The sequence below is a fragment of the Semicossyphus pulcher genome, unplaced genomic scaffold (assembly GCF_022749685.1).
Source record: "Semicossyphus pulcher isolate SPU_LCO1_2020_fin unplaced genomic scaffold, fSemPul1.0.p SCAF_5, whole genome shotgun sequence".
Classification (NCBI taxonomy): domain Eukaryota; kingdom Metazoa; phylum Chordata; class Actinopteri; order Labriformes; family Labridae; genus Semicossyphus; species Semicossyphus pulcher.
This window is the reverse complement of record NW_027211726.1, coordinates 10,831,342-10,848,873: the sequence shown is the minus strand read 5'-3', so window position 1 is coordinate 10,848,873 and position 17,532 is coordinate 10,831,342. Positions and strand designations below refer to the sequence as shown.

Sequence of the window (17,532 nt, the reverse complement as noted above, 5' to 3'; positions counted from 1 at the left end):
TCAGCCAGCAGTGGTTGGTCTGCCAGAGAGGGTATGTGGAGCTAAGCGGCTGCTTTTCTGGTCTCTGCAAGTGTTGCGAGTAAACAGTAATCTACTATGGCTGAACAAACAAAGAAAAGATCGATGACTACAGATACAACTTCAAAAATAAGTGAAAATCCAAAGAAAAAGAAACAAATTTGACGCTCAGATGAAGCAAACAGTCTGAAAAGGAAAGCGACCGTCAGCGAGGAAAATCAAGAGTTACAACCAGAGCCAACTGAGGACGTCACACATGCAACACTGTCTGGATATCTGGAAAATGTGCTCCCGCAATTACGGTTTACCGCCAAAGAGAACGTAACTTTAAATAGTAGATAAATCATGCCTCGAACTATAAGTCATCGTTGACTTCTCTCATACTTGAGCAAGATCAAAATCTCTGCCTAACTTTAAGCAAGTTCTTTGAGTTGCCTAAATATAACTTTGGTTGTGACTTTGTGACGTTGGTTGCCTTGGTAACCACATCGATCATACTAAAAGTGGACATACTGCAGGGCCGTTTGCTAATCCTGTACATTTAGAATAACAGCTTCTCTTCATGTTGATTTAAAACACATTATCCAGGCTGCAGTTTTTGTATCATCTAATGCAGATAGATCATATGAATGTAAGATTAAGCAGACATTGTAGGTCCCACACATATTTGGCTGTCAGTGTGATTTCCACAATTATTGTATTTGCGAAAAAAAGATAAAACTATACGCTCACTTTTCAAACTCACAGTTTTTTATGCACAACACAAGCACATTCAAATTGTGAACTGTAAACCAAGTCAGTGGAAAAATGCAACTAACTTTACCCAGTGTGGTGCAAATACAAAGTCTGAATTGAAGCTGTTTTACCTCCCAGAAAATCTGTCCCTCGTCTTTTCACCTCTGCTTCATAAACGTTCAGACACGAGACCAGACAGAGAAGAAGAAGGCCTGGACGGAAATAAAGATCAGAGAGGCTGAGCTGAACACAAACACACAGGCACACTATCAAAGACAGGAGCAGTGTGTCCAGGTGAAGAACATCGGCTGTTTGGGCCGAATATAACACAGATATAGGTGGTAAAAATTAGCTCTGATTCCCGTCCAAACACACCTCTAAACTCAAAGGCTGTTCGCGCCTCCTTGTGTTTTCACCTCGATCTAAAGTGTCTCCAGTCGTCTCTGTAAGAATGCATCCTCCCCTCCGTCTCTCCCTCTCTTTGCCCCCCTCCCTCCTGCCATGTTTCGCATTAAGGCACAGCAGCATGACTGCGAGGCCGAGGTTTAACAGCCCGAGTTCAAGGCGCTGAGTGCGAATGCAGCTGAACACTGAACGTGCCCTAGTGTGCGGACATTTTATTGTGTTTGTGTGTATGTTGTTTTGCTGTCCTTGAGGGATCCAGTCTGAGACGCAGACCTTCAGAGTGAGGCTGTGTTTTTAAATTGAAGTCTATTTGGCCCCTAACTTCACAGAGGAATGTTTTATTTAGAGGGTTAGCACTTAAGAAACAAATTGATCCCACGACCAGGCCTGTTTTCTGTTACATGTTTGGTCCTTAAACTTTGTGGTTTGTGAGGATCACCACACTCTTTCTATTTCATTTCAGCGGAGTACTGTTGTATTCAGGAAGACAGTCCCTGTGGAGAGAGAGACAGGTAGAAGGAGTCCTGCAGTAAGCATAGTATGCGGCGTGTGTGTGCGTCCGTGTGGCCACCGATCAGCTGCACAGGCCGAGCAGGTGTAGATGGGAGATATGCATCACATGTTAGTCTGTTTATCAGAGCTGAGGCCATTCTTCAGCTCGCTCCATGTGCCAGGTGGGATGAAGGAGAGCAACACGGCGCACTATCCATTACTCTCCCTACCTTTTCCCTCTCTCTCTCTCTCTCACTCTCTTCCTCTTTCTCGCAGTCTCCGTTTCTGCCTTTCAGCGCTCTCTCCCTCTCTCCCACTTTGTCTCTCCGTCTCTTCCTCCCCGCGTTTGAAGTCTTCCCAGATCCCACAGCAACATATGGAGACAGAGAGAGAGAGAGGGTGACTCACTGAGACTGAGAGAAGAAGAGAGAGAGAGAGAGAGAGAGGGAACACATTGCATGATCAGTCAGGAGTTACACGGGGTTGAGTGCTGCAGGGTGGCTGCTGGTGAGGATTGAGAAATATATGACAGATTTTCTTGTAAACTACCCAAAGTGGGAGTCTAGAAAGTGCCGTCTCTCGCTGTCTCATGCTGACAAACATATTAGTCACTGCATTTTTTTTTTTCAGCCGCACACACGCTCAGAAACACAAACGCCACGGGTGCTCATTCCTTTCTCTCTCTCTCCTTTTTCACTCTCACCAGCACACACTCCCACACGCTAAAACTTTCAAAGTCACACTTCTCAAGCACCTACTCTAGGGGAATGAGTGTAGATGAAAAAAAAAACATCCGGCTTTCCACTCTGTGTGAAAGCCTGACAGATGTCCGCGTTCAGTGTGTGTGTACGTGTGTGTGTGTGTGGCCACGAGACGGGGAGAAAAAATAGAAAGTGTGTGTGTGTGTGTGGAAGACAAAAATACAAGGAGGGAGTGGGTCAGCGTGTGGTTGTGTGTGTGTATAAGTACATGAACGTGCTCCTATGTATATATAAGTCCTGCAGTAAACAGGTGTCCCTGCAGCTGCCTGATGGAAGCTGTCCCCATCTGAACCTTTTGGGGAAGTGTGTTTTAAACACACGGATGCTAACGTGTGCAAACACACATTTAGAGCTGATTAGTTGGTATGCTGTGCGAAAGAACAAAGATGGAGGGAAATTAATGCAAGAAAATGTGTTTCAAACTGTTAAACTTTAAATAATAACGGACCACAAGAAGCATTTTGGCTTTTAGCATCTCTACAATAAGAGATGTTATCCTTTTTGGGAACCAAAATTTTAATTTCCTAATCTTTAGGAAGAAAAGTTCTGTAAAATCATCCTGTTTTCTTCATGTAGCATTAAATTGTAGCATCCATATAAAGCTACTCCCTCTTCTAAAGCCAGGTTTGTACATGGCAGCTTCTCAGGGACTACTTTTTTTACAAGGTCTATATAGTATAGAGATTTTTTTATTATTATAATTGTATTATTATGTCTTATTGTTTGGCCTTTATTTGATAGGAAAGTTAAGAGCAACAGGAAAGATGGGGTAGAGAAAGGGCCCGATCAGACAGAGTGCGTTTTGCAGGCTCTAAAACACGAGGCGCACCGCACTGCCTTTTCTGTTGAAGACTACGGTTAAAGAAAGGACAGCTCGCTGCGCCCTTTTTTTCTACTGTTGTTAAGGCAACCACCGAATCAAAGCTGTCATTAACCTAACCGTTATATTGCCTACTGACAGAAGGCCCGCCTCTCCTTTCATCCGATTGGACAATGAGAAAGAACGCCCATGACATTGGGCGCTTTTCCTGCTTCCTGCTTTGAGTTGAAGTTTTTTTCAACTCAAGGCGCACAGAGCGGAAAAACGTGAGGCTCTCAGCAACGCAAAAGCAGCAAGCAAAAAACGTCACTCTCATTGAAAAAACTACAAAAGAGCCGCCCCCAGCTGCTAAAATGCCCTCTGTCTGATCGGGCCGAAAGTCTGGATGACATGCATCAATCCAGCAGCGTAACTGTGATGGACGCCGGTGCAAATACTTTTTTGGGCCCTCTCCCTAGCCTTAAACAGAAGCCCACGCTCATGCGCACACACAAGTACGGACACACACAACCACTCCAAACGATTTTGAAGCAGATGCTTTTTGTCGCCGGCCAATGATCAGAACCACGGACAGCAGCCGTAGCAACACATTTATATACGCTAATCAAACAGCCTGCGTGCGTGTTTGATAAAGTGGCAGTTGTGGACGCCTTGAGTGTACCTTTCACCTGACGTATTTGATGAATGGGTAGCAGGGGACATTCGTCATGGGCCCCCCTAAGTGCAATTCGGGGTCAAACCCACTGCCGATGGGACGAGGACCTTTCTTCTGTACATGGGACGCCTGCTCTACAGACTGAGCTTAACCAGCGCCCGGATATATCAGGAATTAGTTATAGTTGAATCCAGCTCAGACAAAAACATGCACGAAAAATGCAAAGAAATTAGCGCTTCCCGGGGCATCGGTTTAGCTCAGCTGTTAAATCATGCATCCCATATACAGAGGCTACAGTCCTGTCGGCGGCGGCCCCGGGTTCGACTCCTACCCTCGCCTCTTTGCCACGTGTCATCCCCACTCTCTCTTCCCCTGTCTCTGATACTATCCACTGTCCTCTCTCGAATAAAAGCCCAACAAATACATTTAAAAGTCATATTGTAGCTGCTCTTTGGACCAGGACACATGCAGATAAAAACCCCTTGCACCATGCCGCGATAATAACAGCATTCTAACTGTTAAAAGAGAGCCTCAAAGTTTTTTCATATGCTGTCTCTTTCTCTTCATCCCTCCTTCTTTCTGGAAGGGCCAAAAGCTGCCTGCATCAGTAATCAGTCACTGGCCATGCAGGGTTCCCAGTCGAAAGCTCCTCTGCTGTGGAATTCATCAGCACATGGAACCAAGGGCAGCACTTAGGGGAGTTATCAGCCTCTGCAGACAGCTGGCCACGTCTGCCCCTGCTATTAACGTGCATGCGAACTCACACTGAAGCTCACAATAACATGCAGACAGGCAGCGAGACTCTCCTGATTTCACATTTACAGCAAGGAGTGTTTAAATGCAAACACAGAGACCTTAGAGACATTCGTAAAGGTGAAAAAGGCACATAAAGTAGAGGGTATTTAAACGACAAGGAGGCTGCTGCACGCTCCTCAAACATGGCCCAACCACCGCCCACACACGTCCAAAAATCAGCAAGGGCAAACTCAGAGATTCCTGGTTTTTACTCACTGTTGTGGGTTCAGCCTAGGCTCACTGATCCCCCTGCTCCTCTGAGCCACTATTCCCCTAACACTACGGCTCAGTGCAGGTAACCCTCAGGAGGAACAAGGGCAAAAAGTGGCACAGAAAGACGGGAGGAGGGTAGATTAAGAGATGAGGGGGGTGAGGGATGAAGAGACAAAGGTAAGGAGAGACATAGTATGATGGAGAAAGAAAAGGAGGGGCGAAGAGGGAGAGACAGAGGAAGGGCAAGAAAAGGTAGTGTGTGTATGTGTGTGCGTGTATGCTGATGAAATCTGCCGTCCTCAGCAGCCTCCCGTTAAAAGAAATCGGATTAGCCCTCCTCCGGGAGAGAACCTTCAGGAATGCAGATGACGGATTGTGGTGCACAGGTTTCTCTCCTGGACTCCGAGCGGGGGCCACACACACACACACACACACTTTTACACACACACACACACACCATCAGCAGACAGAGAAGTCAGTTCTGCGCTCACTCCTTTTTCCTCTCCAAAGGGCACTTCTTCATTTCCTCTTATTCATAAAAACATGATTGTACGTGATTGAAATAGAAAAAAAGAGGCGCGTCCTCTGTATCAGTCCACTTTGTCCCACTGACGAGGCTTTTTCCCACAGTGCCTCTGTCACTTGTCGGTGTTTCCGGTTGGAAATGAGTTGATTTGGATTGAATTTATTTTGAAGGGAAAGAATCAGGATGTGAATTACGTTATTCCCCGAGTACATCGAAGGCAGAGCAGCTTATGTTGGTGACATTGCAGGCGCATGTTGACAGAAAGAGACACAAAGTAACACACAGTAGACAGTGACAGGATGTGATCCAATGTCAGAGGGATACATTCTGTACCATTTACAAGATATTAACCCTACCTAGCTTTCTGGTTTAGTCCCAGTTTTGGTTTCATACCTGTTAATACATCTTGAAGAAGAGCTTGTTTCTTTTTGCTGCGCAGACTAAGATGAAAGGATTCCACTCTCATGTCTGAATGCTTAATATTAAGGTCGAGGCAGCAGGTGATTAGACTGCAGACTGGAAACAGAGTTAGCAGCTCGCTTAGCTCTGTCCAAAACCTGGTGTCACCTCGAGGGCTGCAACTACCAACTACTTAAATTCAGTTGGAGGCTCTTTTAAGCATGTGCTGACTAACATAATGACAATAAATATTTCTAAAATAAATTGTTATTTTGTTAAATGCTCTTTAAAGAAGGGGTTTTAAGCTGTTTCACATTTTAACACACATAATGTTACAATGTTGGATGTCCAGACTAAACGTGGGTGAAGTTTCAAATCTGTAGGTAAAAGTACGTTGGATTTTTAGTATTTTTTTCTACACGCTGCACTTTGTGACGTCACAAAGCACGGTCTCAGCAGGCTTCGGAGAGCTGGCCAATCAGAAGAAAGCAGGGCTTTGTAGGGGCGGGGTTTCTTAAAGGGACAGAGCTGACTGAGTCGTCTCAGACAGAGGCTGTATGAGGGCCTGCACAGAGCACCAGTGTGAGAAAAGCGATGACCTGTAAATTATGCTAAGCTACTCCACAGGTATCACAGAGGGAAATATGAAGCTTGAAATTAGCATTATACCCCCACCCCACACCCATAAATGTGGCTTCACAGTCGCCATTTTGCATGCGCATCTCTCAGCAGAGATAGTAAGGATGCGGGATGGCTCACTCCTCTGAAACTCTGCTCCGGAAAACGATGTAACGTCTGCGTGCAGCATGAAAAACAAGTGATGATGTAACCAATTAATTAAATTAGTTGGCAACTGATTTAGTCAGTGATTTTTGTCTACCCCCAATCACCTCTGCCTCTCACTAATTAATACATTTTAAAATGTTTGTTTAATCTGTATGAAAAGAAATTAAAAAAAAGTCTTCTCAGGAAATTCTGAGCAAAACAGCAAATAAGAATGTTTCCTAAAATGTTAAACTGCAGTCTTTCTTGAATTGTTTCCAACATGAGAGGAATAATCTAGCTGTAACATGAAAGAAAATTGTTGGTGATCTCTAATCCTTTAATGAATCCCTCTCTCTTTCTGTTCTCTCTTTCAGACTGGCATGGCGTTAACATACGATCCGGCTGCAATGCAGAATGGGTAAGAGTTTGACAGTCAATCCATCCTTGGCACCTTCTAATACACTCACCTCTTGGCTCATGGGCTCCCAGTCAATAATACTGTCATACATAAAGATTAATGTAGTGTCTGCACTTTGTTACTGTTTGATTAAGGAAATCTATATGGACTTCAAATATCGCTTTTCATTGGTGAGGTCGGCTGAGGAATGACAGAGGGCAGCTGAGTTAGCTCGTGTGTTTGGTGCCGCATGTATGTGTGTGTGTTCCTGTGTCTTTATGTCATGATTTAATGGTGCTGTGGAAATAAACGACCCGGCAACGTGTTTTATTTTTCCCCGTCGTGCTGAAGCAGGAAGGAGAGAGAGAGAGAGAGCAGAGGCCGCCCCGTATCTCCCTCTGGCCTCGGTCGTTCACAGGAAGCTCCTCATTCCCCACTTCCTAAACCACTTATCCCCCGGTGACTCCGAGTCAATCTCAACCCCCAAAGAAACACTGCATGAATAGCTTCACTCATTACACACAGCGCTGCTATGTAAAAGCCTGCTTTGCTGCAAATCCGCTAAATTATAATCCCACAGATACTTGTGTTAAGCAACAGACCTGCTGGGAAAGGAACGATTCACTCTGAATACATCCGGACTGAAGTTTAGCCTGATGATTATTTTCCATAAAATAAGGGGAAGTGGGTGAATTAAGTCGCAAAGAATGTAAAAGTAGTCAACTTTAAGTGTTCATGCAAAGTAGGAAATAAGGAATAGAGTGAGTCAGCTTGCAAAGAATGTAGAAGTTTATCGTCAGTTTAACTCACTGAGGTAATCCAGAACTTCTCTTTGCAACAGACTGAGTAGGTAACAATGATGTTAACATAACTAAGGAAATATTTTATGTTTTTTTTATATTAAATTGGCTTTGAATCGACAGATTAATATTTCTTGTTTCTCAAAATGTCATTGAAATTGACAACATGTCATCCAACAAAGTGGCATCACTCATGTTTAAGGTCACTTGCATACACTGTATAAATAATGGACGCAGCCACCGTGACATCACCCACTGGTTTCTCGACTGCCTAAATGCAGCCTCGAATTAATATGGCCGCCGCCATGTTGGTTTTCTGGAGCCAGAAGTGACTGTATTTTAAAAAGAGGGCGGCGCTGTAGAGAAGCGAGGGGATGGCAAATTACAGTTATCAAAGCTAAACAGTCTGTGGCTAACTATTAGCTGGTGAATGCTAGTTTAACTTTGTGTTCCTCACAGAACGAGATGAGACATACCGGGAAAAATAACCAATCTTCTCATCACTTCCGTCCGCCGTAACCTCTCCAGGGGAAAGCCAACAACTTCTGACTCCTATTTACTCGCCGACAATTAAATAAGTGTTTGATAAACACTGCACAGGCTAACAAGCCAGGCATAGCGAGCACAGTATACCTGCTACTTAGTGCTAAAAATATATCAATACAGTAACACTAGAATTTAACTTGCAATAAGATGGAGCGCAGACTTGTAGTTCCATAAATCTCACAGAGAGACAGATTATGTCTGATTTTTGCATTAAAAAACACAAACACGGTTTAGTTCAGTGACAGTGTGTCCGTGTGTCTGCCAGCAGGAGACACCTATGCCCCTATAATTTAAGTTATCTTGAACAGTAAAATTAGCTACGTTTTTTGTACCAGGGTGTAAACACGTTTATTTCTTTTGTTAAAATTGGCGTTATCCCATCTGCCGTAATGTTATGTCTTGTTTTCTGGCGCCTTAAGTGGCCAATCGAGGAACTGCATTTTTTTTTTGCACTTCCACATCGGCTTCATTTTTCAACAGGAGATGTTGCCGCTCTGTCATTTGCAACCCATTTACACTCGGTAATAAAACATGGTATCTGGATAACAAAGGATCTAAACCCCATCTTAACCCTTGAACTTTCAAAGCGTTCTTTTTATCCTCATATCCTCTGTGCTGCTGAGATAAAACCTGCAGTCACAGGTCAGAGCAGAATGACGATAGAGGTGTGGATACTTCCTGTTTGACGTCTTGTTAGCGAAATATTATCAAACTGTAATAAGATAGCATTAAAATAGGGCTGCATCAATGGCAGATAAAGACTAAAAAATGGAAATATAATAGCTATAAAGTTGCAAGCAGGGTCGTCCGGGGTCTCCAATACTCCATAACAGAACACAAGTGTTAAGAGCCGGTGCTTTACATTGAAATTGAATGTAATGTTGGCAAACTTAAACATTACCCGTCTAACATGATCTCCAGCTCAGGCGACAGAGACTGCTGGACGCTCCTCTAAACCTCCCCGGGGATCACCGCGACATTAAACCGTCAGCGGTGAGATAAAGCAACGGACCACCTCGCCTCTCTGCCGCTCACGTCTTCTTGAAATGCATCGAGTCTCCTCCGAGCTCAGCCTGCAAGCGTCGCTGCTTAAGCCGGCCAGGCCGCCATCGCGCTACAGTATGGGCTTAATACTAGAATCCACATTGCTTTATACGACGACAAAGCTCAATTTGATGTGATAAAACCCGACTTTTCAATTGAGAACGCTTCATGAAACTTTTATGTGGCGTTGGAAATACAATATATGACCGTGTGTTTGCTCTGAACAAGCTGCGGGATAAATCGACACTGTGTGTGTGTGTGTGTGTGCTCTTCTGTCACATATAGACTCAGTTATTTAACACGCCATTGTTGGATTAAGGTAACATAATGTGATATCTACAGTCCGCTCTGTGTGAATTTGACAAACTAATCTCCTTTGTTCTCTCCTCTTCCTCAGGTTCTACTCCTCGCCTTACAGCATCGCCACCAACCGCATGATTGCACAGACCTCCATCACGCCCTTCATCGCTGCTTCCCCCGTTTCCACATATCAGGTGGGCCTTAATGCACTGCATCATGGGTAGATTGCTCGACTGTGTGTGTGTGTAATAGGAGGGTTTGTTTTGTGTAAAGGAGGATGGAAGAGAGGGGGGGCGGGCTGCAAACACAGCGTGCGGTTCTCTTCTTCTTCTCTCATGGTTTCCTCGCCGCTCCAGCTGTGCTCGATGACATCTGTTTCGTAGGCGGCAAACACAACAGGCATCAGAAAACAAGCGAGAGGAAAAAAAGGATTAAAAAAAAAAAGGCTGACAGCATGTTAAAAAAAAATCAGCCATCAAGAATGAAAGCGTCTAGGAAAAACAAACACTTCTCTCGCTCACAGTTCCCTGACCTCTTTTGCGCTCCCTCAGCCGCCGACACGATGAAGGCGTTTCTGTTTTTATTTTATTTTTACTAACTTGGATACAATCGCTTCCTCTTCCAGAGCGAGTTTCCACATTCCTCGCGGCTGTGATCTGTGTTAGTAATGAAACAGAACGGAACACCGACGTGAAAATTGGCTGTGTGAGATGTCAAGAGCGTTAACCGCTTCCCGTCACTGCACATTTCACGCGGCGCCCTGGAAACATCAAGAGGCGCCGGCGTCGTGCCCTCACGCTCAGACGCCGTCGTTTAACATCCGCTCTGTTTTTGTATGCAGAGACAAAGAGCGTAGAAGAGAATGGAAGTGAGGGATGGATCGGAAAATAGGAGGGACAGATGGAGAGAAAGACAACAAGGGAGAGGAGGAAGGATGGTGCGGGTGGTGGTGTTGATGATGGCGGTGGCTCAGGCGGAGAAGGTGTGTTGAAGGTTGCTGTGCCCGTCTTTGAGGCACGCTTGATTAAAACTCTGGTCCAGTACCTGCGGTGGAGGGGTAAGGGGGGGAAAGAGGAGGAGGAGGAGGGAGAAAAGTGGGCCAGGGCACGTCTCTAATCCGCTCTCGGAAGGCTTCCCAAATTGATTTATCAAAAACAATGGCCGGGCTTTTGAGGAATATTAATCCTCACAGTTTCAATATCGGGCAGCTCTGCCACCGCTTCCTGTAATATTGCCCTTCAGCCAGTCACGGCGGGAAGGTGAGTCCTTCATCTTCTGTTCAAGTACAAAGAGACAGAGGGAAAAGAAGAGAGGAGACACGCCAGGCAGCCGCATGCGCCAGACAAAAGAAAATCACTTCCTTTTATGATGAAAACTATTTCCTTTGTAATGAAAATCTCAGGGAGCGTAAAGATGGCTGTACATGTTATTCCTCCCTTTGTGTGGATGTTTCTTCAGCTACTAGTTCGATGGCGTTTATTTATCAAATGTGCAAACGACCCGAGCCGGCAGCGGTGTATCTGCTGTGCTTTAAAGCCTGCCGATTTGCTTTATTTCCTGGAAAAGGAGCTTTGATGATTCACATGACAGGAGCCAGTCCGGGCCAGATCAGCACCACGATCTCAGCTCCAGCCTGCAGCCAGCCGCGGCCTGGTTTACATCGCTGGCTCCGCACGCTGGCTGACTAAATATGTTATTGGCTGGCGAACTAACCAGCTAACTGGCTGGATGTTTGGCTTTACATATGACCGGTTGAGCGGTCGGCCAACTGGCTGACCCCAGCAGCTGAACGACTGACAGAGCGGCTCTTTGGCTGATTGGCAGACGGGCTGTTTTAAATGGTAACACAAGCCGACAAGTTCAGCCAGAGGTAGGGAGACTCTTTTGATCGTGAACATTATACCTTTGGATCACGCTGAACCTCGTGTGGATGTGAAATAACAGCACCTTAGTAACTGCTGTAATGAAGGATAATCAAAAACAGTCTGTTACAGCTGTTTTTAGGTCCTCTGGGGAACTCCAAGTCCAAATCCAGTCCTCAGAAGCGGACTGCTCCGGGTCTCTGAATGCTGCATTTCAATATTGTTGGCTCACAGCTGTTTGCACTTTCTTACAGAACTGATAACTTCCGTCTGATTTACTTTCTTGTTCTTCTGGAACATGAAGTAGTAACCTAAGGTCAAGTCCAAGACAAGTCTGAAGTCCTTCTAATGCAGTACCTGCAGATTGTGTTATCACAGCAATCTTACACGTTCAGTGCACAGCTCACGGGGCCTTCACAGTTAGACATCGTGCAAAGCAAGGCCATCGTCTGCGTGTGAGAGACAGTCAGCGTGCTCTCAGGGAGACACACTGCACTGTTTCTGTCTGTCAGGCTGTACAGCAAAAGTTCGACTAAAGTTGACTTTAAATCCTCATAATCTGACCTCGACGGCACATGTTGTGTCCGATTCAGGCGTTTGTGGGGGCAGAAGTTATGTTCGCATTAATTCCTAAGTAGAGAAGATTGTTGAACTTTCAATTTTGTGCATGTCTGAATTCCAACAGTTGTGCAGCCCTACTCTCCATTTGTACTGGACTCCAGCAAGGATGTCAAGTCAGAATATCGAAGAGCAGACTACTTTCTATATATTATTCTGGTGTCGTCCATAGTGCTAGTCTTAGTTCTTGTCCTATGTTGCCCTTTGGTGCTGCTCCTATTTTGCGTTCTACCTGCCCAAACTTTCCATTGGATAAAACTGCAAAAAACACGAGTCTATGCAGGCCTCGATACAAGCGGAGAAAACGCATTAGCTCATCCATCTGCGTCACGCTTTTATTTTGGAAATTAAACTAAAAATCAATTAGCTTTGGCACTGGGAATGGAAATGGGACTTCCCTGCGACCTCAAAACAGCAGGAGGGGGATTTTTTAGTTGTGACCAGGGGGAAGAACTATACAGCTAATAATAGCTAATTTTGCAAAACAATAAACAAGCGTTTAGCATATAAAGTCTATAAAATAAGTTGTTGTGTTCAAGTTTAAACAAAAAGGACTTATTCAAACTTTAACAGAAAACAAAAGGCAGAACAAAAAGCTGACATGGCCCGTTGGTGACAGCAAAAATATGTTGAAACACATGAAAACTCACAGGGAACAAATCCTCAAGGGGCAAGGGTTTGACACACGACAAACTGATGCAGAGACAGGGGAACACAAAGACTAAATACACTTTGGAGGTGAGGCTAATCGGGCACAGGTGAGACGATCAAGGGAGCAGGTGCAGGGCACACAACCAAACAAGCGGGGAAACTCACAAAGGCAGGAAGTGGATCAACACAACAGGAAATGAACCCCGAAATACAAATCAAAAACTAAACTAGAACTAAATCATGACAAAACGCCATCTTGGTTTTTGGAACCATTATGACCATATATGGACGGCACAGTGGATACGCGTTGCAGCGTCTCTATCCTTTTGATCGGGCTTCTTTGGTAGCAAGTTGTCAATCACGGGTAGCCACACCCTATCCACGTGACGTGAATGAACAACGTTGTATATTAAAGAAAACTTGAAACTAGCAATTGAGACAATAAAGTCATCAGAAAAATAATGACAGAGGTTATAAATCAACTGAGGAGTCGGCTCATTTCTTATCTGCTTTCATACAAACGGAGCAGTCGCTCCCTGCTGGCCGTGAGAGAGAATGCTGCTTTAAGGCACTTCCACGTGGCTTCATTTTTAAAGAGTCTACGTCCACTTCCTTATTCTTTGGTTCAGTATTAGGCGTTACACAAACTAGTGTATTCTGGGTCATTTCATTCATTTTAATTGGCTGGTACAGAAACATGAATCATAGCTGCAGCCCCATTTTTGTCTGGAAGTTTCTGACAGTCCAATAAACAAAGCTCTAAATTGGCTGCAAGCGGATTTTAAATTCTCCAAACAACGGTTTGTGATTGACAACCAAAAAAAAATTCACCGAAATTCCAGGAATCCTCCGGATTGTAGCCAGAATCTCAAGTCTCAAGACTGCAGCTCTGCTCTCCATTAAACAAATCCCATGATGGTCACGCAGTATCTTCGTCAGAAACACTGCAGATAAGCGATTAAAGATAAGCTTCCTGTGTGTATCTGCTGCCCCGCTCAGCTGGGGGAGAACAAATACCGCCGTGTATAAACAAACAGACTTGGCGTCATGTTATAGAATATGAAGCTTGTTTAGGTTTGGATCCAAATCACGCGTTTGAGTTGGCCCGGAGGACTGATTGTTCTTATAGCAGATTATTCCGTGTTTGTCTTTGTTTAATCTAATCATTTTAGCAGGATCAGCGGCCAGCCTGCGTGTTTGTCTGCTACAAGCTGTCTAATTCCTCTCTCCAGCACATCTAAAAGCTCTGTTTGTTCCTCCATTCCTGCAGCCTCTTGATCATCGTCTCTGTCACTGTTTCACCGTCTCTTTTACTTCCTCATGCACATTTGTAAATATGCATGTGTGTGTATGTTTTTTTCCCCCAGTTATAGCACGGCATATCTCTCAATTCTGGCCCACGAAAAACAAATCAAAATAATAAGCAGCCTGTCCTCGAATGCTCACAATGTTTCACCCCACTGCGCTGCGTATGACATTAGTATTATCATTATTATAGAGCAGGGACCTAATATGCGAGCTCTATTCACAAGTCATACTGTTGGCAGTAATGAGAAGGCAGGAGGGAGATTTGCTGCCTCCAGACTCTCAAATTCTTTTTAGTAATTCCTTGGCACAACTTAATCTGCATAAAGTTCGGCCATTTTGGAGCATTAAAACCAACGCAATCACTTTAAAACCTGCAGACTCCAAAGTATTTGAACATATTGTGAATATTTTTTAATGCTTTATGTGGGATATTACGTGGATTGGAGGAAAAATGTATTGTCAGATTATCATTTTACATTTGATGTGTTCCTCCTCAGGTCCAGAGTACGTCATGGATGCCTCATCAACAATATGTTATGCAACCTACAGTAAGTACTTTACCACTCACCTGCAGTAGCTGCCCTTGACTCCCCGTCGGGCCCCGATCCAGCTTCTCCATTGTGCATGCAGTTGTTGAAAGGTTTTAGGAGGAAGTCACTAAAAGAAGTTTATTACACACTGTGAAAGCAATTAGTCATGCTAACTTATACTCATTCAGTTCGGCGAGACGTCAACTACTTTTTCCAGCTTACAAAAATGATTCAATTGAAATTAATGGCGCTTCCTGTTAGTTCATGCGGGACACAGAAGTCATACGCCGCCGCTGTAATCAGCCAGCTGATTACGCCATCATTTCTAATCAGGAACACACCAATCACAGCCGCTTCTCACAACAAGGCGCTCCATTTAAGCTTCCTCCTCACTCATCCTGGCTACACCAATTGTGCACACACACCGCTGCTGCTGCTGGCAATGCTTCGCCTCCACCACCCCAGCCTCCTCCTTTCTAGTCTGAAGCCTTTTGCCCACTCCGTTTACCCAGGGGAAGGTTTTGCGTTGCGCTCCCTTGGAAAGCCATAGCATGCTGCTCGGCTAACCCAGGGATCAACCAAAGAGCGGAGCCGTCAGCGCCGAGCGTAACTGTATTTCCATTTGGCAATAAATGGTTAAATCTATGACGGGAGTGTTCCGGACTGAAAGAATGTGAGTCAAAAGGAAATACCTCATCATAAAGTTGACCCAAATATAAACATATAATTAAGATGACGTTACGGTTTGGCTAAGCAGTGGTTAGCGCTGTCACCTCGCAGCTGAAAGGTCCCTGGTTTGCATCCTGGTTTAACCATGAATGAAAAACACTGTAAAATGTAATTGTAAATACAAGTTAGGATTAGTAAAATGTAATTTAAAGTAATAATCTCGAAGATTTTCATTTAAATAAATGTCTGTTAATCTATCGCCGAATGAGGTAACATAATGGTGATTGAGCCTATGGCCCACTGATGAAAGCCTTTGCATTTGCAGTATCACAGACTGGGTGTCTGGTGCAACTTTGGCGGAAAAAATCTGAAGCGGCACCCAGTTAGTGACGCGTTTTCCATCAGCCAGCAGTGGTTGGTCTGCCAGAGAGGGTAGGCGGAGCTAAGCGGCTGCTTTTCCGCTCTCTGCAAGTGTTGCGAGTAAACAGTAATCTACTATGGCTGAACAAACAATTAAAAGATGGATGACTACAGATACAACTTCAAAAATAAGTGAAAATCCAAAGAGAAAGAAACAAACTCGACGCTCAGATGAAGCAAACAGTCTAAAAAGGAAAGCGACCGTCAGCGAGGAAAATCATGAGTTACAACCGGAGCCAACTGTGGACGTCACACATGCGTTACTGTTTAAATATCTGGGAAGTGTGCTCCCGTAATTACCATTTATCACCATAGGTGTCGCCAAAGAGAACGAAACTGAGATCTTCAAGATTAGCACTTTAACGTGGAAAGTTTATTTGTTTTAAATGAATACTAATTTATCTAAACTCATCTTCTCAAATTCAGTCAACAAAAAATTATTTTAAAGCAGCCCGGACACTAACTTTTTTTAGTTCAAACAACTAGTTTTTTTGTGTGCACATTCATGCTGAAAATACTTCACAACATGGAGGATTTTTTTATTTTTATTTAAAGCAATACAAAAAATGTGAAAACTATTCGCTCTGGAAAACCTTCAAGCCACATTCTGCGTCTGCTGAAGGTCAAATGTTAAACCAACTTAATTGCATCCATGCGTCCGCCATTACAGTACCACATGAAAACGTCTGATAGCTCCATGATGACATCACTGTTGCCTTTGCAGATGCTAAAACCAGCTCTATAAAAGCGTATTATCCCATTCTGATAACCACATGTTTCCATCTTTTCCTAAAAATACAAACATTTAGTTTTATTTTTTTGGTTTGGGGAGTTTATAGGTGTTGGATTTGCCAGGAGGCATCATTAACCAGACCACAGCACAGTACAGACAGGCTGTAGACTGTTGCTCGGGGTTACCAGCCCAGACAGCAGACAGGAGGGGAAAATATATTAATCAGATTTAGTTCACCAACAACACAGTCTGCCACGGTACAACTGAGGCAGTCACAGTGCATCCAATGGTATTCAGTCATGGTTGAAGAGTACAGAACGTTGTTTTTCTGAGAGTCCAAGATTTTGTTTTTTTAGGTCACCAAGTCTGCAAAAAAGAACAAATACACAAAGTATGTTTCAGGCATGTTTTTAAGAGACCTAATAAGCCCAGCGTTTATATTCTCTTTTTGGATCTTTATTCAGTGTTGTTTGGAATACATCCCAGATTTGCCCTCCTAATGTTGTAGTAACAAAGTGCTTTGTAGTTTAGTAAATTGTTCTAAGGTTGAGCTTTAACTGATCCTCGCACCGTGAGTGTTCTCGTTCGGTTGCTTGGGGGATTTAAATCATTCTGCCAGAGGCTTTAATGTTTGCTGGAGGCTTTTTGTGGCCCCTGAAGCGCATTCAGTGTACGCTGTTCTTAATTTAACTGAGCCAGTTAACAGCACATGTATCGGATTCTTCACCGTCATTAAACAGCTTTACTGTAACGCAAACAGAAATGAGTTGAAACAGGCGTCTTTCTTTAAGTCGGCGACAGAACAGCACCCAGCGTTTCATACGTTAAAGCATAATTATTGCAAGAGTTAGATATATTTCTGCAAAGTGCAGTATAGTAGACTACACATTAAGAGAGTCATATTTTAATTTTGTATTGATGCAGTAAGAAGTTGCCACCTTCAGGGTGGTGTGAGTTATTTCTCTTGCTAAAATTGGCTGTAATGAATCACAGCTGCATGATTTAACTGTAGCTTTAGTATCAAAGTTCACTTTAGTGTTCTTTTGTGAGAGATTTATGACCAAGATGTT

General features: G+C 43.9%; 1 protein-coding gene across 4 annotated transcripts in view; it reads left to right on the top strand.

Moving 5' to 3' along the window:
• rbms3 (RNA binding motif, single stranded interacting protein) overlaps positions 1 to 17,532 on the top strand; it is a 320,758-nt gene that overhangs the window by 274,976 nt on the left and 28,250 nt on the right. For all 4 annotated transcript variants that reach the window (XM_069681044.1, XM_069681042.1, XM_069681046.1 and 1 more), the window contains 3 exons: positions 6,959 to 7,002; positions 9,769 to 9,865; positions 14,608 to 14,658. In XM_069681044.1, the coding sequence (XP_069537145.1) occupies positions 6,959 to 7,002; positions 9,769 to 9,865; positions 14,608 to 14,658 (192 nt within the window). The remainder of the gene's footprint in view (positions 1 to 6,958; positions 7,003 to 9,768; positions 9,866 to 14,607; positions 14,659 to 17,532) is intronic.